Genomic DNA, 24,673 nt, shown 5'->3' with positions numbered 1-24,673 from the left:
TTAATATTTTTACCTTTGTAAAATTGATAACTTTTAATGGTTACAAAGTATTAATTAAAATAAAAAGAGCTCAAAGAAAAGTGTAATTATCCATTTTAATATCGGAATTAAAACATGTTTAGTTTGATTAAATTTAATATAGTAAGTACAAACCGCACTTATAGCCAAAATAAAATAAAATAAAAAAGAAAGGTACAAACCAGTCAGTCCTAGCTAGTATCATCCCCTTTCTTTCTCTTCTCCTTCTTCTTCTCTTTAATCGCGACCTAAAAATGGGTCCTGACGAGATCCCTGTTTCCAATCAGATTCAAGATCCAACTCATTCCAACCTATCCGAACCAGATTCCACAATTCGACACAAGAAGAAGAAGAGGAAGAACAACTGTCCATCGCCACTCAACCCAATCGCCACCAATTCCATCTTCTCATTTGGGTTGGAACTCAGATCCGAACTCGAACCCAATTCTACCCCAAGATTTGGGTCCTCTCCGGCGGCGGTAGAGGACCAAAGTGAAGAAGGGGATCTAAAGAGGACCAAAATTTCTTCTTCAATTGATCAATCAAGTTTCTCTTTCTTCAATTTGGATCAGAATTCAGATATTGGGTCACCGGAACCCACACCTAAATTTGGGTCTTTCAATTTCGTGGCGGCTCAGATTGAGGAGAGTGCACAGACCCAGATTCCGACGACCACTCATCAAGAAGTAGATGCTCCTGCCGCCGATGAAAGAGTAGAAGTAGAAGAAGAAGGAGATGAAGAAGATCATTAATTAAGGGTTTCAATGTAATCACTCAATTGTATTTCAACATTTGCCTAAATAAAATTAAGCAATCTCTTATTTTCATTCTCCCCCAATTTGTTTTATTAATTTATTTTAAATCATGATTAGATATATATAATTAAAATAAATGTATTTTATCTAAATTAATATTTTAATAAGATAAAATTAATTTATTTTTACAAATATTTTATTGTTCAAACCTAAATTCAAACTATATTTGAATATCTAATGTATATTATATATAAAATATTAATTTTTCAAAAAATTAAATTTATAAATTAGAGTTAAGACATGCTTGAAAATATTATAGGAAATTTAATAAAATAAAAATAAATTATAAATTATAAGAATGGATGATCATATATTTTACTTTTTTTTCTTTTAAATTTGAAAAATTAGAATATAATGTTATAATTTTTTTTATCGGGCATTAACATAGATTTACCCATGCTTTTCGGTGACGATGGATTAATTGCTAACCTATGTTTTATTCTCTAATTAACTTACTAAATAGTTTAAATGATAAAAATAATTTATAAGAGATCAAAAGTCACGAATTCAATTATCACTAAAGTTTATATTTCTATTTGTTCATTTTGTGATATGATAATCTGAATTAAAACATTTTGTTTTAAGTTGGGTCTCCTACACAAATAAAAATTGTCCTAATATTCAAGAAAATAAACCAAAAAAATAATTAAGAGAGATTTTTTTAATCAATTAATTAGATTGAAAAAAAAATAACCAAACTAAACAATATTGGAATATGATATTGGTGGACTTGGGGGAAAATCCTTAAAGAATATAGAATAAAAAAAAAAATACATTTTTCCATATTGAATTCCTTAATTAGGACTTGTCTCCATGTATTATGTCGGAGGGATGCATCTACTAACTCTCTTCAAAACGTGGGAACCTCTAAAATCTCCTTGAGATTAATGTATTATAATTTGAATTATTAATCATGTCATTTAATTAAAAATCTATTATAATTCTTCCCATTATAAATACCAAGTTTGTCAGCTCATGATACAACCCATAAACCACACAATTTGATTCAAAAACCACCATGAACTCGAAACCATCTTTGTTCGGGTCCTTCTCGTTGTTGTTATTGGTTTTGGTGGCCTCGACTATTGGATTCGCCGATGCAGCTTACACGACGTCGTTTAACTATGGGGATGCATTAGACAAGAGTTTGTTGTTTTTCGAGGCTCAAAGGTCCGGTTGGTTGCCCTCAAATCAAAGGGTTAATTGGCGTGGCAACTCTGCTCTAAGGGATGGTTACTCTCAAGGAGTAAGTATTTTTTTAAGTATAATGAATTATAACCTATTATATATAGTGTTATCGAGTAACTATAATTAAAACGTTACAATTTTGGCAGGCGAATTTGGTTGGTGGATATTATGATGCCGGCGATCATGTGAAGTTCGGGCAGCCTATGGCGTTTACGGTTACTATGTTGGCTTGGGGAGCGGTTGATTTTCGAAATGAAGTTTTGGGACTTAACCAAATGGAACATACATTGGAAGCTATTAAATGGGGAACTGATTATTTCATTCGTGCCCATCCACAACCTAATGTCTTTTGGGCTCAGGTTCAACTAAACGTGTTTTTAAGTGAAAATCGAACTTAAAATTTACTTATCGAGTTTATATGTATTTTTCTTTTTAAATGACCGGGGTTTGTACTATAGGTTGGGGATGGTGATTCGGATCACTATTGTTGGGAGCGACCGGAGGACATGACGACATCGAGAACAGCATACAAGCTTGACGAAAGCAACCCGGGATCTGATCTTGTTGGGGAAACCGCAGCCGCTTTGGCGGCTGCTTATTTGGCCTTTAAGCCTTATAACTCTTCTTATGCTTCACTCCTTTTGGTCCATGCCAAACAGGTTCAATTAAAATGATTTCATAAAGTCTAATATTGATATTATAAGAAACTCATTTAAAAAAAAAAAAGTAGAGTTTTGATCGATAATTTGTTGATCGATTGCAGCTTTTCTCGTTCGCGAATACGTTTAGGGGTCAGTACGACGACTCCATCCCGTCTGCTGAGAAGTTCTACCCTTCCTCGGGTTACTCGGTTAGTATATATACATAACAAATTTATTTAGTACCATTTATTTTCTAATATGAGATGGATTTTTTTAATTGTTTTGAATGATTTTTTTTTGGTACAAGGATGAGTTGTTGTGGGCAGCTGCTTGGCTATACAAAGCAACAAACAACGATTATTATTTGAAGTATGCGGTCGACAATGGTGTATACATGGGAGGAACCGGTTGGGCGGTTAGGGAATTTTCGTGGGATAATAAGTATGCTGGTCTCCAAATCCTTCTCACCAAGGTAAACATTGTCATTTTGTTTAATTTAACTAATGTATTGTTTAGATTGTAATGATCTTTTGCGTTTTTATCTAATAACAAAGTCGTGGATCAATAAAAAAAAATTAAAGTCTCGCATTTTAAAAAGTTATATGAATTTGCCTTAGGTATTATTGGACGGAAAAGTTGGAACAACATATGTCGAGACTCTAAAAGAATATCAAGCCAAAGCAAATTACTTCGCGTGTGCCTGCCTTCAAAAGAATGCCGGTTACAACATTCAGTTGACTCCTGGTAAGAGTCGCGACTAAATTTTATTTTATTAAATTCGGGTTTTATTTATTTATTTTGTTTTGTTTAAATGTGGATATATATATTTATAGGTGGATTAATGTATGTGAGGGATTGGAACAACATGCAATATGCTTCAGCTGCTGCTTTCCTTATGGCTATATATTCAGATTATTTAAGTCAATCTCATGCCACAATCACTTGTCCAGACCAAGCCCAAGTTCAACCTTTAGACCTTCTAAACTTTGCAAAATCCCAGGTACTTAAAAATGACTAGACGATTTTCGAAAATGTGATTTTTGATTTCGCTTCGTTTATTTCAAATTGTTATAGGGGGATTACATGTTGGGTAAAAATCCGAAATCTATTAGCTACATTGTTGGATATGGGCAGAATTACCCGGTTCATGTTCACCATAGGGGTGCTTCTATCCAATCAATCGCGCTTTACAAATCTACGGTTGGATGTGTGGAGGGATTCGATAAGTGGTATAACCGTCAAGAAGCCAATCCAAATGTAATCTATGGGGGGCTAGTTGGTGGCCCGTCTAACACTGATGAATTCTCGGATGACCGGTCTAACTATGAGCAGACCGAGCCGACATTATCGGGTACTGGTCCTCTTGTTGGCCTTTTCGCAAAGTTGCAATTCAATTATAAGAACCCGGTTCAATATTCACCTGGTAGGTACAAATTTATTTTATAAGCTAGTCTTGACTTAATTTTCAATAAAAATACTCTAATTTAATAAGGTCATTTTCTCTTAAATCATAAATGAAAGCAACTAATTATAAATTTATTGCATCTCACAATGCAGTTGGGAATAATGCTAAGCCACAACCTTCACCATCAAGTAAGTTCTTAAATCACATGTTATTTGTTTATGGCCACAATTTTCGTATTTCTCGGAGAAATTCTAAAATCAATAAAGATAAAACGAAACTCAAATAAGGAAAACTTAAATTTGTGACGCAATTACCAGAAATATCCAAGATTTATTTTTTGGAATAGAAAATTTATGTTCCTATTATCCACCTTGTTGGCACTAAGTTAAATATTTGTAACATAAGTATTGCGAAATGACCTATTATTTCAAATGTTATAGATGGTGCGCCGGTTAAATTCCTCCACTCGATCACAAGCTCGTGGAAGGATGGAAATACAATGTTATACCGACACCAAGTGATCATCAAGAACGTAGGTCAAAGTCCGATAACCGATTTACGGTTGAGAATAGACCACCTATCTGGATCACTATGGGGACTCAAACAAAATCAACAAGCCCATGTTTATCAACTTCCAGACAACTATAAAATCTTCAAGGCTGGCTCAGAATGCACTTTTGTTTATATCCAAGGTGGCCCTCAAGTTAAGATTACTGTTCTAAATTACCACTGATTGTATAAATTCAGAACAAACTTGTCCTATTTTTGTTAACCACTTATTTAGTAATTTGCATTTCTCTCTTTTTGTTTTCCACCCCCTAAGTGTTTTGGTTACTAGTGACAAGTTAATTTGAAATCACTAATTTGTACTTGTCACAAAAAAAAGTATTTATTAACTAAAATACTTTAATTTTAACTTTAATGGTAATGTATTTTTCTTTTACAATGTTGTGTTGTGATGATTTCATACCTTTCAAAAAGTTGTGTAAATAACTTTTCTTCATGTTTAACTAGATTTATAATTTCTTTTATTTCAAATTGATTAAGTACTATATAATTCAGTTTTTTCTAAACAAATTATTCCTATCATAAATTTATAAATATATGTATAACTAACTTCTCAGTTTTATTGGTAAATCAAAACATAATGAACATAATTTTATCGTTTTTTTTTTATCAATCACCTCACTCAATTTATTAACCAACAAAATACAAACTTTAAAAAAATTATTATAACGAAAAAACATATGAAATAAGAAAAAAATAAATAATAAAAACACATTACAGATTCTCGAATTTATAGATCCTTACAAAAAAACATATAACTCTCGGATTTTCCATAACGAATATAAAAAATCGTAATAATAATAGCATCATTAATGATATGCATCCGATAATTACGATCATAGAAGATTTAATAATTTCTCTCCAACTAGATAATCCATTAGAAGATAATCGAGATGATAAACCCAAATCTGTATTTCTACCACATCAACCGCCTCACTCCAAACTTCACAACAACTACCCAAAATTTGGACATCACGTAGTGAATCTCAATCATACTCCACAAAAGACTTCAGATACTAATTACCTTTAATAATATGTAAAGTAAATAAGTCGTCAATTTCATATCTTACTACACAAATAGACAAAAACATAATGCAAACTTTTTTTTCTTCATAATGCCACAAAATTCACCTCTTAATTATTTTACTAAAAATAAAATAAAAATATTGTCCTCAAAATTCCCACAAATCAACATTTTTAAATAAACAATATTTATTTCAATAAATCCAGACCTAACCAAATAAATCAATCAGAATTTTAAAAAATGTTTACAAATGAGCCTAGAAAAGTATTTATGGCTAAGCCAATTTTTTTAATAAATATATTTGATGAGGATGGATAATTGTGCCATTTTGCAAGTTAGATAGACATAATAAACCAAGTATACTTATAGTCAATAAATTGAAACTTTAAGATAAATTCAGTAGGCAAAATGAGATTTCTTCCTTTCAATATTTTTTAATTTTTATTTTCGTTTCAAATCGCAGTTTCTAGTTTCTTATGCCGCCGTCAAGACGGTCTCGCCCTTCTTTCCCATCTCTCTTCCTTCCTGCGTTCATCACCGCCGACTTCTTTATACAGAACCGGAGAGTGGGAAGAGAGAAAGACAGAGAAACCGGCGGCGGGTCTTGCTTCTTTCTCCACCAATTGCATCGAACAACTGCAAGACGTTTGCTTTATCATCATTATACCTCCAATATGTTCAGGTCTCGTCTTTACTTCTTAGGTTCTTACTTACCCACCATTTCAATTGCCCATTCATTCATTTCTTATTTCTATGTTGGGTTATGAACCATTCTTGGTTTAGTTCTAAACCCATGTCATTTCATATCTGAAACCATTCATTTGTTTTCTGAATTGACAGGCAGGTTTCAATCTGAAGGGAAGATCTAAGATAACATGCTATCTCTGCGACTGATTCGCAGATACGGAGCCACATCCTTAGATGCAACAACTAAGATAGCAGGCTCTTCTGTTCCCAGTAATGTCCAACAAACCTTGAAGAATATAGAGGAGCCTGCTCTTATTAAGCTTAAAAAAGAGAGAGACCCGGATAAGTTGTTTCATCTGTTTAAAGCTAATGCAATTAATCGTCTTGTTGTTGAAAATCGATTTGCATTTGAGGACACTGTTTCTCGGTTATCTGGTGCACGAAGGTTTGATTACATTGAAGACCTGCTTGAGCAACAGAAGGCTCTTCCACAAGGTAGACGTGAAGGGTTTGTCATTCGGATTATAATGTTATATGGAAGTGCTGGAATGATTAAGCATGCTATTGATACTTTCTATAATATGCATTTATATGGATGTTCTAGGACTGTCAAGTCATTTAATGCTGCTTTAAAGGTTTTGTCACAATCACGGGATTTAGAAGCTCTCCAATCATTTCTGTCTGAGGTTCCATTCAAGCTTGATATTCAAATTGATATATTATCAGTTAACATTGTTGTTAAGGTATTCTGTGACATGAGTTTATTAGACAAGGCTTACTTGATAATGACAGAGATGGAAAAATGTGGAATAAAACCTGATGTTTATACATATACGACTCTCATGTCGGCAGCCTACAAGATGAATAGTTGTGAAATTGGCAATGGGTTGTGGAATCTTATGGTGCAAATGGGTTGCTTACCTAATCTTGCAACCTTTAACGTTAGAATTCAGTATTTAGTGAGCAAAGGAAGAGCATGGCAAGCAAACAGTTTATTGAGTTTGATGTGGTATATTGGGATACTTCCTGATCTAGTTACATATAATTTAGTTATAAAAGGCTTTTGCAGAGCTCGGAGTCTTGAAATGGCCAAGAGGGTTTATTCAGCTTTACACTCCAAAGGTTACAAACCCAATCTTAAGATTTATCAGACAATGGTTCACTATGCATGTAAAGAGGAAGACTTTGATATGGCATACAAGATGTGTACAGATAGTATGAAAAAGAACTGGTTTCCTAATGTGGACACAATTTTTAGCCTTCTTGAAGGCCTGAGGAAGAAAGGAGAGCTGGATAAGGCCAAAACTTTATTTAAGTTGGCTGGAACAAGAGTACCTCCTTTTCCAATGGAGCAACTAGATGCATTGCAATCAATTTTGTCTAAGAGTTGATTAGAATCATAGATGTAGAATATGGATTCAGATATCTCGTTATGAAGCACTCAAGAGGAGCAACTATTGGTTTCATTTAATTAATTAATGGGTTCTAGAATGTGGAACTGTTCAACGACGGCATTGTTTGCATTTTTTTATGGAGGGTCAACTGGAGATGGTAATTCTTTACAGAATATGTGCCCTTTGATAAGTGCATCATTAAGAACACATCTTGAGCAAAAGGAAGACAGTTCTTGTAAGTCATTTTCTAATCTCTCTTCTACTTCACACCCATTTTAAATTAAAGGAGAAACAAAAGTTTCATGATACAATTTCTTTGAAAAATGTTAAATAGCCTATTGAACTCACACAAAAAGGCTCAAATAGGTCCCTCCATTAGAATACTTATAATACTTTCCACAAAATATTCTCCATCTATTGGTGGGTTTGAAGGCATCAATGAGGTTACTAAGGGAAAAGTGAATTCTAGACAGGGTTATAGTTATTATTATGAAGTGAGCTATTTGAGATAATAAAAAAATTCAGTGAGCTATGAATGATTCATTAAGCTAATCTGCCTCTAGTTTGTTGCTAGGTCTATATGATTTAACATCATTATTCAGATTGCATGTAATTTCCATGGTGTTTTTTTGCTCTTGTAGTATATATTTTCTTCATTCATTAAGTTTAGTTTCTTTTTTTTTGGATCTGTAAGAGAAATCATCATACCATATCATTGCACTAGCTACTACTCTAAGCTATTGTAGGGGAGAGGGGGGACGTAGAACAATTTGAAGGATGGTGCAGACAAAATTAGTTGACACATGCTCACATTTCAATGTAGATTTTTCTTCCTTGCAATATGAATGAAGTTTGTGAACTGGGATGTTCAACTCAAGGATATTTGGAAGGGTTGATTTCACATTGAAATTATAGTGTGTGAACACGTTTTCTTCTCATTCTTTCCGTTTTTCTCGATGTCGCAAATTCGCAATCCATTGATAGAATAGATGGTCATGAAAGAGCTAGTTATACTAGCTTCTACATTAGTCTTATCAACTTTATTGTGTTTGGTTGCTTCTACTTTGGTTGATTTCTGGGAACTCCTATTTTCTCCACATTTTTTTTGTGAATTTCTTTTTGTGCGAGAATATTCATGTTTGACAGTGTTATCTTTTTATTTATTTCGATGGGTAAAACTTTCTATGTGCAGAACAAATAAGTTTCATTGTATTTTATACTTGATATTTCTCTTCTACTTAGCTTAAATTCTTTGTCAGCTTGAGCATGTTTGCTTTTCCTGAGCAATTCCATTAGACACGAAGTTAGTGTTTCTGATTTGCTATATGTTCCTTTTCTCACTGTTGCAGGTAATGTTCCATCTCTTTCACATCCTTTGACATAGTACACACAAGAACTTATGGATGCCAATCTTTTAAGAGCTGCTAATCAAGGAAGCAGAACTAACCATGATCAGATTTTCCAAGGAGCTAGACATTGTACATAAATACACCAAGAATGATCTCATGTTGATCAGATAAAGGCCACCTAGTCCAAATGAATACTGTAAGTTTGATGTCTATGCTCAATAGCACTCAGTCTTAGGCTCTCAAAGGTGCTCATTTTCTTCAATTCCAAAAGAAAGTGGTGCAATAACTTTGTCACCGGCTTATTTCCTTTTTATATATGAAAGAAACCCACTTGTTACGTGGAGTATTTATTTTTCTGCCATATTTTCTGCAGAAATCGCAACAAAGGGGAAAAGTAACCCTTTTCCTTTCATTCTATAGTAGATTTATTTAGAGAGTAGGAAAAAGGTTGAGGGAGTGGGTGTGTCCTTGCAGGGAAGTAGACACGTCTTTCCTAACTGTTGTTTTTGTTGATCTATTGGAAATTTAGTCAATTTGAATGAATCTGTTATTACTTTATTTGTTTTGGAAGGTTAATACCTGTAAGATGTTTACATTAAATCTAAACAAGAATCAGTAGCAAAGCAAGTAAATGAATCTTAAGACCGATGTACATATTCAGATATTCTCCAAGGATTGTAAGCTAATGGTGGCTCAGGCTATAAATGTCTAGAAAGATGTATTTATCCATGTACTGGAAACAAAGTGTTCCGACGACGAAACAAGAACACCTAATATTCTATAAGCCCCATTTTATGTGATTTAAGTTGAACTAGAATCAACACGCAAGTTCTGCACAGTTTGTTGGTTGCCTTCTCCCCCAATGGTCATTATTTCTGTTCATCCAACTTAGGAGAATCAAACAACTGGTAGATCTATTCATTAACTCAGCCACAGATCAAAAAGATTACTTACTGCCTTCAAATAATAGCACTTCAGTTAAAACTGTTGGTTGAAAAACTATATACAAAATACCACTTAAACATGTACTACCAAGATACAAATAGCCAAAATAAAAGAAAATTACGATTAAGGGCTCCACTGGCAAAGGGAGAGTGGAAAAGCAGCAAACCTTTTGTTTTGCACAGAGAAAGAGAGATAGAAACACGTTTTCTGGGGGCATAGAGAGGCCAAGGAGCTGATAGCTTTCTCACCATCGCCTCCTGCAAACATGATGAAGAGCTTCGCTTCACTCGTGCCGGAAACAAGGTAGAATCATCTTTCCTCCATTCTTCCTTACTCTTTTTTCGTACATTGACTGAGTTGTTAAAAAAATTGATCTTTAAACTAACATCCAATTCTGAAATGATTTTCCAATTTAATAGGTTGAGATCTAAATATCTTCATTAATGGTTTTGATTGAATCTGGTTGTCCTGGAGAAGCATACGATAGGATGAGAGCGGTTGCTGGAGACTGAAGCTTGCTGAGACCATTGAAGCTGTCATTCCTCAGAGCACGGGTCTTGTTAAAGTACTGGTCAGTTCATTTTAGTCTCTTTGTGTTCATTTACTGGCCTAATTATGATTGTAGAAAGACAGAGATCTATAGATGGAGTGAATGAGCATAAACAAGAAGTGAAAGACATAACTGATCATTTTCCCCTTATTTGCAATTGGAAACAAAAACAAGCAAGGACATTAATTTCTATTCTAAGCCTCCACATAAATGAATCCAATCCATGCTATTTGTAAAACAAACATTCCTTCTTCATGATTCTATTTTGGTCTTCCCTAATGATGTCAATTTTGAAAGTTACTCTTGTAAGAAAATATATTAAAGTACTAAACCATTGATAACTCTTTTCTACAATTTTCTAATTTACTGCTAATTGGCTGTACAAACAGACTTTATCTTTTAGGTTTTGTTTCCATATTTTATTTTATGACTAACCGTTTTCTTGTTTTGTTTTCTAGAGAGGAAAATATAATGCTGAAGAGAAAGATGTGATGCTTCAGAGTGAACTTTGTGGGCAATGCTTTTAAGGTAATTTTTAATGCAGACTTACACCGTTCACTCATATTCTTAAGAAACATGATGATGCAATACAATATTTCAAGCTTCAAATCTTTGCCTTTTTAATAAATAAGCTACCCAACGAACGTGCCCACACAAGATAAACCTATAGAAAGGGTCCTATGTGCCAAACAAATCCTAAACAAAATCCCCATCAAGGAGGATCAAATAAAAGCCGTGATCAGTCAAGACCTTGTGTAATGGTTATAATATTATACTCCAAATGTAGAATAGAGATTAGGGTTTACAATTGTAGAAGGGTATGTGATTAAGAGACGTCCATTAGAGGAGATAAGACCCAGAGAAGATGGGGATGAGAATACAGACTCATTCACACTTTTCATGCCATATCATATCCTAACCCTATTCTTTTTACCTTTACTATTATACCCACTCTCAAATATCTAAGTGGGCTTACATCAAATGACTCATTAGCCTACAGAAGAGGCTTTTGTGTATATTATTTTGATGGAAAATGGCGAACCATTTATTAAAAAAATAAACCCAAGAGTCTTTACATAAAAGAGTAAAGACATTGAAAACACAAACCATTTCCAAACATTCAAACAAAAAAATCATGGTTTCTTTGAACCACCAAACCAAACAACTATTCTTCTCCATCACTTTCCACCAAAGGAGCCACTTTTGAAACGTATTTGAAACACATTTCCAAGTATGAACGAGTGCCAAACAGCTTTGAATAATATCCTTCCAAGTTTCATCTTCACTTATTTGGAATATGTTGGTAGTTATCTACTGGAAGATGAAATGTCTTAGACAGATGAAATAATAGACTAATGAACTTTCCATGATTGGAGTATTTGAAAGCTATTTGAGTTGTTATGTTTTGAAGTATCAGATTCTAAAGGAAGAAAAGCTGGCTACTAGATTATATTAAGATGATAATAATGGTCTGAATGAACTAACCAATCATTCTTTATTTTCCTGTTTAAGAATATAGATAGCTTTTAGAATGGCTATGAATCTATCTTTCTTCTATTGTTCTCTAGTCATTGGATTAAAGCTGAACCCACATTTTACTTTTTCTACTACTAGTGAATGGTTGAGGACTAAAGAAAGAACACTGAGAATATACTCTTTTTCATTTCTTTCTTTGTTTCTTTCATAAAGTAGTGGCTTGTTAGGGTTTTTAGGTGTGGGGTGCAAGACTAGTGGGGAATGGATTCTATAATATAAAAGAATCTTGAATTCTGTGTTCTATTATTAGAACCCTAAAACAAACAAACAAAACCAAGCTTAATTCTAAGAGTTGTATGGCTTGATTTGGAATCCCCCTTCAACTTTTGTTTCTATCATCCATTGTTGATGTTATTACATGTTTTTTTTTTATTGAAATAAGTTATAATTGAAATAAGTTATATGCCCATTTGGAAACACTTATAGGTCTTTGAATATAGATTTGATCGAGAATTATCAACAATTTTTTGAATATATATCGAATTAAGTTATATTTTGAAATATTATTTCATCTAAATCAAGCCTACGACAAGATATTTGTAAAAAAATGTTTTTAAATGTGTAAAATGAATTTTGGGTTTATTTTATTATATATGAAGAACTAAAAAGTAAAACATTTATATATGCATGTGAATTTGTCATATGTCCTACCATCCATCTCATCTTTCTGATCAACTTGTAATGTCCACTTTCTAGGATCAATGTATGTTCGTTTACCAGGTCAATGCTTTTTTTTTTTTTTCTTTTTTCTTTAATATAAGAACAAGAATGCTAGAGAATTTAAAATTTCATTTAATTTTGAAATGCTTTATTTCTAAAAAAAAAAACATTATAAACAACTAAAAAGGCACATGTTTTGTATTCCAAATTGATTCTTATGATAATTTGAGCATGTCATTTACATCAATAGATAGAACTCCAAGAAGATATGAGATATTTTATTCATCCTTAAAAGTAGAAAAGATAAGGTTGAGATCAAAACAAAATGGCATATTATTGGGTTTTAGATATTAAGTAAATTGAACAAATTACAATTGTATTATAAATTAGGTTTAATCTGCAAATTGAACGCCATATTGTTTTTTATTTCTTTGTAACCGGGGTGTTTTCGGATGACTAATTTCGAGAGGAAGTTATCACGTCTCACTTCAATTTGGTGTGTTTTCAATCAAAATTATGCGAATAAATTACTTGGTTCAAATTTCTTGTTATTAAGATTTAAAGACGAATATTTGAAAATGAAATTTCAATAGCATGTAGGCCTAAAACTTTTTGTTAACATGAATTTTCAATGCGACAATGACATCACATTTGACCCTTCAACCACCTTTGATGATAAAAACTTATCAAAATAGAATAAAGATATTTGTATGAATTTGTTTGTTATGACTTATGATATGCATAAAGGATGAGTTTTTTATGATAAAAACTAATATGAAAAAAATAAAATATAATTTTCTTGATATATCATTATTAATATTTATAATTATATATGTTACTAATTGATTTTTTTTTATTACATGAAAAATTGTATCCAAACCAAAATAGGCCTAACAATGTTCATCTCTCAACACCTGTGCTTTTATTTTTTTTAATATGATCATAAATTACTTTTCATATTTGATGGGTAATTTTTTTAAAAAACTTTTAATGTCAACAATTTACAGCATTATAAGTGGAAATTCTAATCTTAAGAATAACATTAGTTAAAAGTAATTTAATTATTCCATATTAGTTGTTTCAAGGGTGGGTTACATGCAAAATTGTGGAAGATCTAGAACTATAGATTAAAAGGAATTAGACATACAAAATTAATATTTAATTCCATTTTGCCAAAACAGCCATACAACCAGCTCCAATTAAAAGTGATATATTTGTTCCAAGTTGAAGCCTTCCATTATTTTGAACCCTAGGATTCATGAAATCCGCCGCTAACAAATCCACAAGCGCCATATAAATTAAGATTCCCGACGATGCAGAGTCAAATATCCCTTGCACGATAAGAGCTGTCGAACTTCCCTCATTGTAAACCCCCGAAACACCAATTCCTATCATGATTCCTATCGGAGTCGTGAGGGAGAAGAAAACCGCCATTGTAGCCATTGAACATGACTTGAATTGTGCCTTCACCCACAAGAAAAATGATTGTTACATTTGGTTTTCTTACAAAAATTGAAATGCAAGAATTATAAAGATTGTCGCGTTTTTATACCTGAGAAATACAAGCACCGAGTCCCATACCCTCGAAAAATTGATGAAATGTAAGAGCCGCTAAAAGAGGTTTAATCACGGTTGGACTTTGAGATGTTCCAAGTGAGATCCCAATTATGACCGAATGAACCACAATACCCACTTCCAAAACCTAATTTATTCAATAAACCATCAATTTATTTTGAAAAATAAATAAAAATAGCATCTTTATTTCATATCATGGCATAGTTTAATAAGTGTTATTTCTTTGTTTCAATTATTAAATAGAAGATTTTAATATTATTTTAAATAATGATTCTAATTCCAAGAAAAAGACAGTCCAAAAAGATTCTATTTGCATGTCATTAAAGTCAACTTTGCTTTGACGTCTTTTAGATTCTAATATTTACTATTTTATTTATTTGTCTATATTTAATAAACTATATTTACATTACCCCATTACTAAATAATTTTAATTTTCGAAATTAAAGCCATATTTTTATTCAGATTTTTCAAATAACTCAATAAAATCAATTATCACATCATTTCCTTCCTCATTCATCAAATCAATCAATTCATTAACCAAAATACTAAAATACCCTCTATTTTAAATTATTATTATTTATTTTATTTATATATATGAATACCCTTTAAGTCTTTTTACCAAAAAAACATAATCATTTTCTCAAAATCATCACCCATAATCATTATTTTCTCCCTCCAAGTTAAATAACCTGAAACGAAAAAGGCCTAAGATTTTTAAAAAATATTATTATCATTTTAGGTTCATTAATTTATTTACTTTTAAAAGTTAGAAGTGCGATTAATCCGCGGGTTAAACATATAACCCGTAAACATGTGAACATACTAAACCAATTTAACCTGATAACGGAATTTGTCATATGACGATCTCAAACCTAAGATCTCATAGTCATAGAGGTTATGATATCCATATTTTGTTATCTCTTACCTAGAGGAGGGGTTATGTTTATTAATTTTTTATTTTAATAATTTTTATTTTTATAATTAATGAATATTTTAAGTGATTTTTTTAATGTGAGATTAGGGATATAATGGTCATTAAGAAAATAAACATAATTTTTGTCACAGTTAACTAATTTAACTACCAAAATACTAATTTAACTACCGAATTTCGAGTTTATACCTGAGATACAATGCGATGGCGAATGAGATCGGAATTCGCCATGCCTTGTTGATCGGAGTGAGCGGCATAAGGTCCATGAGCATGGCCATGACTAGCATGAGTATGGACATGAACATGACCATCATGATGATTTCCGGTCGTCGCCGCCGCCGCAACACTCTCCTCATCAGCAATCTGCCGCCGTACGCCGCCTTTCTTAAAATGCCACCTTTTATAAAACCCAGTCGCCAAAGAATCAACCATCAAAGTCCCAATCGAACCCATCATCGCAACGAATCCAGCAAACGGAAAATTCTTCCAAGGAGTCTCATTCAAGCACGGCGAAGTAAGACTGTCGACGGCGTCGGGAAGGATATGAATGAAAGCGGTGGCGAGAATAACTCCGGCGGCGAATGCTTTCACCATGAAGAATATGTCGTTTTCGGGGCGTAAAGCATCGAACTTTCTTCCTAAGATGGGTATACTTACGCCGAATGCGCCGGCGGTGAGAATCGCGGCGATTGCGATTAGTTTGTATTTGAGTGATTTGGTTGTGTTTCCGGCGGATATTTGGGTGTCGCAGGTACAGTCTCCGGCGATTAAGACGGGAAGAAGGAGAAAGAGGAGAATTGTGATGTGGGTATTCGCCATTTTTGCAAAGCAGAGGAAGAAAGAGTTGTAATATGTGCGAAGAAGAAAGGATGACATTTGCAGGTATTTAAAGGTGTTTAGGGTTTGTGACTTATGACTTGTCACACACCAGACAAACGAAAAAATCAATTTTGAGTTGGAAAGGAAAAAGTTAATTTCATCTTCACCGCTCACTAAAATCGCAATACTTAAATCCACATTTAAAAAACAAAATTGTTATTATTATCGTGCTCGAAATTAAATTTGAACTATCAAAATTTTAGTTATTTTTTTTTAAAATAGAATATAATGGTTAATGTTATTTTAATGTGTTATTTTTAATTATTTGTTTAGGTTGGTAATGAAACGATATTTCTAGACGTTTGACAAATATTTTTGAATTTAGTATTTATTTTTAAGATTTACGTATTTTAGTTTGTATGTTCTTAAAAAAGATTTAAGAAAATTTGTATGAGATAGATTTTGTATTTATTTTTTATTTTTAAATTTTAAAACGACGTAACTTTATATACAACTCATCAATTAAAGTTTTTTTTTATAGATATATGGGTTCAAACTTTTGACTGCAATTTGAATGTTTTAAAATTTTTGTAAATGAATGTCTTTTTTTACCTATATCATAAATCAATTAAGAAAAGAAAAATATTACGATAAAATATCAAATTACTAAAATTGTGATAGTTTAAACATATATGACACAATTTATATTTAAAGTTTGAGCTCCACTTGAGGGAAAATGACCCATGTTTCGAATCTCAAAATACAATTTGTGCCTATAAATTTTTTGTTATTTTGTGTTCAATTTCTATTAAAAAAATCTTAGAATGAAAGTAGTATTTTTGTTTGTCATATAAATGAGCATAAAAAGTCGCTTCATATTTGAACATTTGTAAGAATTAATTGAATTTAAGTTTTGGAAAACATCTTAATTGAACATTTGTAAGAATTTATAAAAAGAATCTCATTAAACTTTCATTTGTTTCAAACCTGTGACATAAAGGCACAAATCATAAAAGTATAAATTTATCATAAATATTATAAAATTAGGATGAATCACTGGCCTAAAATGAACAAATTAATTAATATTTAGGCAAACCAAAGGGATAGCTAGGATGAGTCATTTGCCTAAAAGATCTTAATTAGTTTAAGTTGGGGGTAATTATTGCTCACTTTCTTTGTATTACTCTATTTTATTAAATAGTGCAATCTCTTTCTTTTCATTTAATTTAAATAAATTACCCCTATACTGATTAAACCAAAACACGATGAATTAAGATTTTCATGTCATGTTTTGTCGTTGTGTTTAAACGTTTTCTTTTTCAATTTTAATATACATAAACCTAAAAAAAGAAAAAAAAAAGAAAATATCATTTGTTTAGATATCAAAATGATTTGTAATTGATTATTTTTTAGGGGTAATTTAATTATTTAAGTTATTGACAATTTTGGTTAACTTACTAATGTTAAAATGAACAATTTTCATTTTTGCTTTGAAAATGAATGGACTTGTATTTATTTACATTAATAATGTTTGGATGATGCAAAAGAGAGGGAATAATGGAAGTATAAAGATGAGTAGCGTGAGAATATTTCCTATAAATTAAAGATATATATTAAATTTCCCTTTTCATTATGTTCAATGATTTTACACCAAATGAAATGTAACACTTGAATCATTATTTATGAAAAATAAATTATTATTTTTACTTATAGTTTTATTAAATAATGATTTTACGTCATTATTTTTTTGGAATTAAAGGAAACCTATCATGAAACTCTCACTTAAATCATTATAACTACTTTTAATAATCTTAATAAGTCCGGTTTATCAAACCTCTTTTTTTTTATTTTTTTTATTTCTCTATTGTCAAACAATTCACTATTGATAAACAATATTAAATCAATATTAGTTGTCCAAACTTTTTTAACCCCACACTTATTTTCTTGAATTAATTGATTTATGAATCTCAAAAGTATTAAAGTGAAATTATAATGTATTTAAAAAAGCCTAGAGAATACTTAGTTATCCCACAAAGCAACCAAAAAACTATTTTGAGACAAAGTCAACATTTATAAGGTATTTTATTCTTCAACATCTTCTTCTCGCAACTTTAGAATTATGTTTGATGTATCGTCGATTGTTAGAAAAAATGGATAGAAATTCATCGTTGGATTGAGTCGATGAATTTCTATTACGGTTATCTTCTGCTCGATCATTTGGTTTGAAATAAACCGTAAAACGTTTTGTGATTGCGGTCGACCGATGCGTTTACTCCACAACGTTATATTTTGACGATCTGGAGGTCTCCTTAGAAAAATCGGTGAAGCAATGGTCTTATTGAGGATATATAAATTTATGTTCGTTCATTGATAAACATTTTAACTCATATTTTCGTTTTTAATTTTCAAATTATTAATCAGATGGTTGTGTTAAGTTATTTTTGGAATAAAAATTTAAAGGAAGATGAGCCTTAATAGCTACACCTCCAAACCATAATAGAACAATAACGCATATTAGAACATGGGACATATGATCCAAAACCATTTTACCTTTTGGCATCTTTTACCAATCTTCTTTACCCTTCTACACTTAAATTTAATGTTTAGAATATTCTATAAAAAACAATGGAGAAGAGATGGTTGAGTTTTGGAAAAAAAAATTAATAAAAATGATATCAAACAATGCAATTCAACTATATGTCACTATTAACTTTTTGATTTGAACAAAATATTTTGGGTTTATCCATCAAGATAGTAAGAGTCGGTTTAAAAGATCGAAATGTCACAAGTTCGATTTCATTTAGAAGCGTTTTAAGTTTAAGCGGTGCCATAACTGTGGTGTGGGGTGTAATGTTAGTTCTTTTGTAATTTCCAAAAAAATAATTTATATTTTTTTCTTTTTTAAGACTGATAGACAGAAGAATTTTGTGGGAGGGGAATAAGAAAAAGAATGATGTGCATCATTTTTTATGAAAAAAAGTTTATTACATTTTTAATTTGTTAAATTATTATAATATTTTTATATTTATAAAAATAAAATAAAAATATTTTAATATTTTAAATGAAATTAAATAATTAGATTATTAAAAATAAATAAGTAAAATCTAAAAAAAAAAGGAAACATCAAATAGCTCTCCAAAGCTTCTTCGGTTGGGAAATTTGACTAAATAATCTTAAAGACGATCATATTTGATTTTTTGACTAGTGCATAAAATTAAATGCGTTGTTGACACCTTTATTTTTTTAGACGAAAATGTCCCCGTTGTGAGACGCAACCGGACATCGCAAGACGAAATTGTTTTTTTCGTCTAACGATTGCAGGTTGCGTCTCGCGAATGTCGGCTGCGTCTAGTGAATGTGGAACAAATGGGGAAAATCGTCCCAAAAAAAAGAAAATTGTCAAATTTTCCCTTCAATCAACTAAATAATATGTTTTAACAAAGATTTTGAAAAAATAAAATTAATTTTAATAAAATTAATCTGTATCTTTTTATAAAATAAACAAAAAGTATTTTATTATTTTAATTAACACATTGAAAGAATGATATAATTATAAAAAGAAGTAAAAAGTAAATTTTTTTTTTTTAAAATTATTTAAAAGATAACCTAGTCTTTATTAATTATTAATTTTCAATTAAACAATTCTTGATTTTCACAAATAATTTGTTTTTGGTCTTTCTATTAGTGGGTGCTTGATAAGTGGGTGTAGGGGTCTAGAATGGGAAAAAGGATTCATAACATTATGTTTGGTTGGTGATATAACTCCACAAAAGTTAAATCAATACCCAAAATTCATTATTCATCAATTCTTCGATAAATCGGGTGAGTTTTCATTTCCCAAAACTCATTATTCATCAATTCCTCGTCAAAACGTGGAATGAAAAATGATTACAAGGCTTATCTGATCCGCCACAAAAATTTGCTCTAATCTTCATCTTCCTCTCTACGACTACAAATCTAAAAAGCTCTTTCTAACCTTTTAAGGAACATCGAACCGCCAAAGTTGATCGTCGACGCCTTGACGGTGAGAGTATTGGTTTGACGACAACAATGAACGATGGCTGCGCAAATCGATCTCTTCCAACTAAACCTTGGTATGATTTCTTCCAAAGACTTATGTTGCTCTATTAGTTATCAGATTTCTACTAGTAATGTTAATTTTTATAGGTTTTTATAACAAAGATAATATTTAATTTAATTAATTATTTAAATTTAATTTATCAATTAAATATAAAAATATTTTATAAATTATAAATATAAAAATATATTATAATAATTCAAATAACTAATTTTTTATTAAATAATATTAATTTCAAAAAATCTCAAATAACACAAAATCAAACAAGCTCTTATTATTAGGTTTTTGTTTTATTTAAATTCAATATTTTATGTTGTAACTTCATGTCAACATATGTGTCAACATTCTTCTTCATCCTCCATGCACTGAATTAAAAACATTAATATTTAAATAATAAATATTGATTGTCCAGCCTTGTTTGGAATTTGTATGAGGTGGTTAACTTATGCTTAATTAATTAAGTTATCTTATTTTTTAAACTGTGTTTTTATTGAATCATGTTACTAATATTATTATTAGTATTTAATTGTTATTGGTTATTTAAATATTTTATTTGTGATTTTAAATCCGAAATATAATTTTATTTTAGTGTTGTTATAATAACTCCATAAAACAAACAACTTTTACTATATGACAGATAAAATGTTGACATGATAGTCGGATAAATTAAATAAGGAAAAGAACCACCAACAATTAATTAATGCATTTTCTTTAATTTTTTTTTATAATAAAACAAAATTATCGGCAATTGTGCCGTCTAAATTTATATATGGTATTAATTGCCTCAATTTCAGCACTTCCACTATTAAAATTAATATTATATTATAATTTAACTTAATTGTTTTTTTTTTTTGGATTTTAGGAATTTTAAAAAAATATTTACCTAAATTTAATCTTTCATACATCTAATCATTCTTTTTATATATTAAAATTTTAAAATTACTTTATTAACTGCATATAAGAAAAACAAATATATATATATACAAGTATTTTGGTATATTAACCTAAAAATTGTTTTTTTTTTTAAATTATTTATCAAAATTGAAAAAAACCCAAAACAAAAATTTCTCAAACCTATTCTTAGGCTTGTTTGTGGAAATTATTTTTTGGGTTTTACTTAGTTTTATTTTAAAAATCCTTTTCAGTAAAAACTAGGAAAAAATTAGTTTTAAAATTTAAAGATTAATTACTCTTTGAGTTTAAAAGATATGGTGTAAGTGAGAGAATAATGGTTTAGAGAAAGAGGATAAAATTATAAGTAGTTTTAATATTTAAATAATAAAATTATTTAATTGGATGGTTGATAAGGTTGATAAAATGTTGGAATTTTTGAATAAAAACTGGATTTTATCTCTTAATCTATATGTTGGAATTTATTTTATTATAAATGATTTAGTCAACCTAACAAATGGCCATTTTAAAAAAAAAAAATTGTCAGAAAAAGATTTAATAGGATTTTGCTCTACCACTTTTTTTTTTTTGAAAATAATTTTTAGTACATTCACGAACACATTTAGTTTTCCAAACATATGGTAGAGTAAACTAAAAATAAGTTGAAATAATTCAGGAATATAATTAGGATCCTAATTGTTTAAGTATTGGTAAACAAATAATTAATTAAAATATCTTAATTTATCAATAAAAATAATAATAATTAATCTAATCTCATTGAAGAATTTGTATGCCTTTATTTATGGAATTAGACTTTGAAAGGGTCCCTTTTGTAATGTGTCCATACTTTGCACCTCTCATGAACTTAATCAATGCCACAAATTATTTTTCAAACATTTAAGTTTACTTTTTTCATCTAAGTTTAAGACTAGAAATTGTCAAAACCTAAAATTGATCAATAAACCATGTAACACTTCTAAATTAATGAATTGAAGAAAAGAAAGATAAAAGAAAACTACAAAAGTCATTGTGAGAACTTTCACTAATTCAATTAAAATAAACTTGTGTATCAAAAGTTACCTGTTAACTTGATTGAATGGTTGACACCTTCACTCGTATACGTCCATGTCATTCGACTTCGATGATTGAATTATCTTATAAACTTCATTAGCTTCGTTTATTAACCCTGAATCTCGAAGTCCATTAAAAACGGCTCTTTGAGCTGACAAAAGAATCTTTCCGCCGAATCTTACATAAGCTTGAAGTAACATAAATGCTTTATTATATCTTCTAAACTTACAAAGATGATGCACCAAAGAAGAAAACGTATATGAATCCCTAAAACCACTCGAATTGAAAGCCATCGTCATCGCACCATTAAGATCTCCATTCTTAGCCAAAGCGTTTAAGTAACTATTGAAAGCCACAATGTTAAAATCTAAACCAATTTGACCCTTATCCAAAAGCTTTTTAGCCTTATCAAAATCACCCGAATTGAGAAATCCATCGATTATTGTCGCATCGGTGTACTTATCAGGTGCAAAACCGGCCTTCTCAAGGTCTTTTAATAATTTATCAACTTCCTCAAATTTCCCTCGTTTAAATGATAGATTAATCAATGTGTTGTAACACACTAAATCCAGCTTAACCTTGTTTCTCAACATCTCTTCAGCATATTTATTAGCCTCGTTTAATCTACCAATCTTAACCAAAGCACCAATAACCGTGCAATATCCAAACGAGTCGAATGCGTAACCTAAATCTCTCATCTCGTAAAATATCTCAAACCCTTTTTCATACTTTCGAGAATTAAAACAATATTTCATTATCGTCGTGTAAGTTATCTCATTTGACTTATGACCTGATTCCTCAAGCTCCGATAAAATTCTTGTTGCGGAATCTAGCATGTCTGATTTGCAAAGACCGTTAATAAGAATGTTGAAAGTAGATAATTGTGGGACAAAACCACGACATTGCAAATTCCTAAAGAAAATGAATGCGTTGGTTGGATAACCGCTGTTGAATAATCCATTAATCATTATATTAAAAGTTGTTGGACAAGGATCAATTATGTCATTAAATACCTTGATAGCTTCCTTTGGATTTCCTGATTTGAAATAACAATGAATCAAGTTGTTGTAAGACCAAACATTTGGTTTGATATTTCTCGTGACCATTTTATCGAACAATTTCATAGTTGTCTCAAACAAGCAATGAGTGTTCGCACAAGTCATCAATGCGGTATAGGTAAAACGGTCTGCTTCAATTCCAACATTTTTCATTCTAGAAATAACTGAAAAAGCAGCATCAAATCCGACAATACGACAATATGGAGAAATTAAGGTATTATAAGTAACAACATCGGGTAATACACCTGATTGAATACCATCTTTTATAGCAATTTCGGCTTTCTTCAACTGGTTACTCTTACAAAAAGAAGCTACACTTATATTTAATAACTTGGTTGAATTTTTGGAAACCATCCTTCTTTAACTTTTCTTTTAGAAGTTCTAAATCCAAAATCAAACCTGAAATTAAAGTAATGAAATGTGGTTTCAAATAAATAGTAAGAATTCAAATATTCCTTAAACTAAATTACTTATATAATTAAGAAATGGTCCTTAACCCAATTAAAAAATACACATGTTTAAATGACTAAGTCACATGATTTATTTAACTAAATTAAATATTGCTAAATAAATAACTAATCCTAACCAAGACTAGGGTGACCATATATATATACAATCAAATTCAACTCAAATAAATTTGAAAATCTTCAAATTTGAAATCAGTTTTTTTTTTCTTATTATTTATTTTAAATAATATATTTAACTTAAATTATTTTATACTTTATAAAATAATATTAATTAATTAATGTTAATCATATTAGTTATATTATATAAAAAAATAAATAAACTACTATTTTGATTATAATTAAAAAAGTATATTTTTAACTTATTAATTTATTTTTCATATGTAATAAAAAAATGTTAATTTATTAGACTGATTCCACATATCAAGAACAAGTTCAACTAGTCAAATATGTGTTAATCAAGTTAAATGGTGTCACAAAAAATATGTTAATCAATTAGTGATACATATATTCAAAACATGTTAAATGGGTCACAATCGTATTAATATTTATAAACAGAAAATAAATTAGATAAATATAATTTATCTAAAAAAAAGTAAATTAAATTTGAATTACTCAATTTATACTCATCTCATGAACCATATTAATGAATATTATGAATTAGGTAAATATAATGTGAATATGATATATTTATTTTTTGTTCACATCTAGTTTAAAGACTAAATTTCATAAAAAGAAAAATAAGTACCTGGATAATCCGTCGACTTGGAGAATGAACTTTGGCTGATAATGGAAGAATACTTCCTAGACGATATGATGAAGGGATGAATGTATTGATTTTTGAATGAATGAATTACATCATTCCAATTTATATAATAAATTAAGAAATAAATAAATAAAATATTTGATTTACAATTTACAATCAGTTACATATCAAGTCCAAATCAATATACTAATTGGTTTATATTATATTATATTTTATTTAGAGGAGTAATATTGGAGATAAA

The 24,673-nt window shown here is 30.2% G+C and overlaps 3 protein-coding genes and 1 pseudogene across 3 annotated transcripts; 2 read left to right on the top strand and 2 right to left on the bottom strand.

The window, feature by feature from the left end:
* Window positions 1-1,851: 1,851 nt before the first annotated feature.
* Window positions 1,852-4,810, top strand: LOC124934682 (annotated as a pseudogene).
* Window positions 4,811-6,066: 1,256 nt separating this feature from the next.
* On the top strand, window positions 6,067-9,646 carry LOC124935722 (pentatricopeptide repeat-containing protein At1g80150, mitochondrial). The gene is made up of 3 exons (XM_047476140.1): window positions 6,067-6,340; window positions 6,499-7,974; window positions 9,089-9,646. The coding sequence occupies exon 2, from the start codon at window positions 6,534-6,536 to the stop codon at window positions 7,734-7,736; it is 1,203 nt and encodes a 400-aa protein (XP_047332096.1). The 5' UTR covers window positions 6,067-6,340; window positions 6,499-6,533; the 3' UTR covers window positions 7,737-7,974; window positions 9,089-9,646.
* Window positions 9,647-13,885: 4,239 nt separating this feature from the next.
* On the bottom strand, window positions 13,886-16,128 carry LOC124936114 (zinc transporter 8-like). The gene is made up of 3 exons (XM_047476576.1): window positions 15,475-16,128; window positions 14,332-14,481; window positions 13,886-14,243 (listed from the first exon to the last, which is right to left on the bottom strand). Exons 1-3 carry the CDS (start codon window positions 16,102-16,104, stop codon window positions 13,938-13,940), a joined length of 1,086 nt encoding a protein of 361 aa, XP_047332532.1. The 5' UTR covers window positions 16,105-16,128; the 3' UTR covers window positions 13,886-13,937.
* Window positions 16,129-22,182: 6,054 nt separating this feature from the next.
* Window positions 22,183-23,556, bottom strand: LOC124934681 (putative pentatricopeptide repeat-containing protein At4g17915). Its single transcript, XM_047475201.1, has one exon. The coding sequence runs from the start codon at window positions 23,554-23,556 to the stop codon at window positions 22,183-22,185; it is 1,374 nt and encodes a 457-aa protein (XP_047331157.1).
* Between the last annotated feature and the right edge of the window lie 1,117 nt (window positions 23,557-24,673).

This window comes from Impatiens glandulifera, chromosome 4, assembly GCF_907164915.1.
Source record: "Impatiens glandulifera chromosome 4, dImpGla2.1, whole genome shotgun sequence".
Classification (NCBI taxonomy): Eukaryota; Viridiplantae; Streptophyta; class Magnoliopsida; order Ericales; family Balsaminaceae; genus Impatiens; species Impatiens glandulifera.
The sequence above is the reverse complement of the archived record's forward strand: the minus strand, read 5'-3'. Positions and strand labels throughout refer to the sequence as shown.

Coding starts and splice junctions, on each gene's coding strand:
- LOC124935722 (XM_047476140.1), top strand. CDS start 6,534: ATGCTATCTCTGCGACTGATTCGCAGATACGGAGCCACATCCTTAGAT.
- LOC124936114 (XM_047476576.1), bottom strand. CDS start 16,104: ATGGCGAATACCCACATCACAATTCTCCTCTTTCTCCTTCTTCCCGTC. Junction 14,482..15,474: donor GCCATCGCATTGTATCTCAG/GTATAAACTCGA, acceptor TGAATAAATTAG/GTTTTGGAAGTGGGTATTGT. Junction 14,244..14,331: donor TCGGTGCTTGTATTTCTCAG/GTATAAAAACGC, acceptor TTGTGGGTGAAG/GCACAATTCAAGTCATGTTC.
- LOC124934681 (XM_047475201.1), bottom strand. CDS start 23,556: ATGGTTTCCAAAAATTCAACCAAGTTATTAAATATAAGTGTAGCTTCT.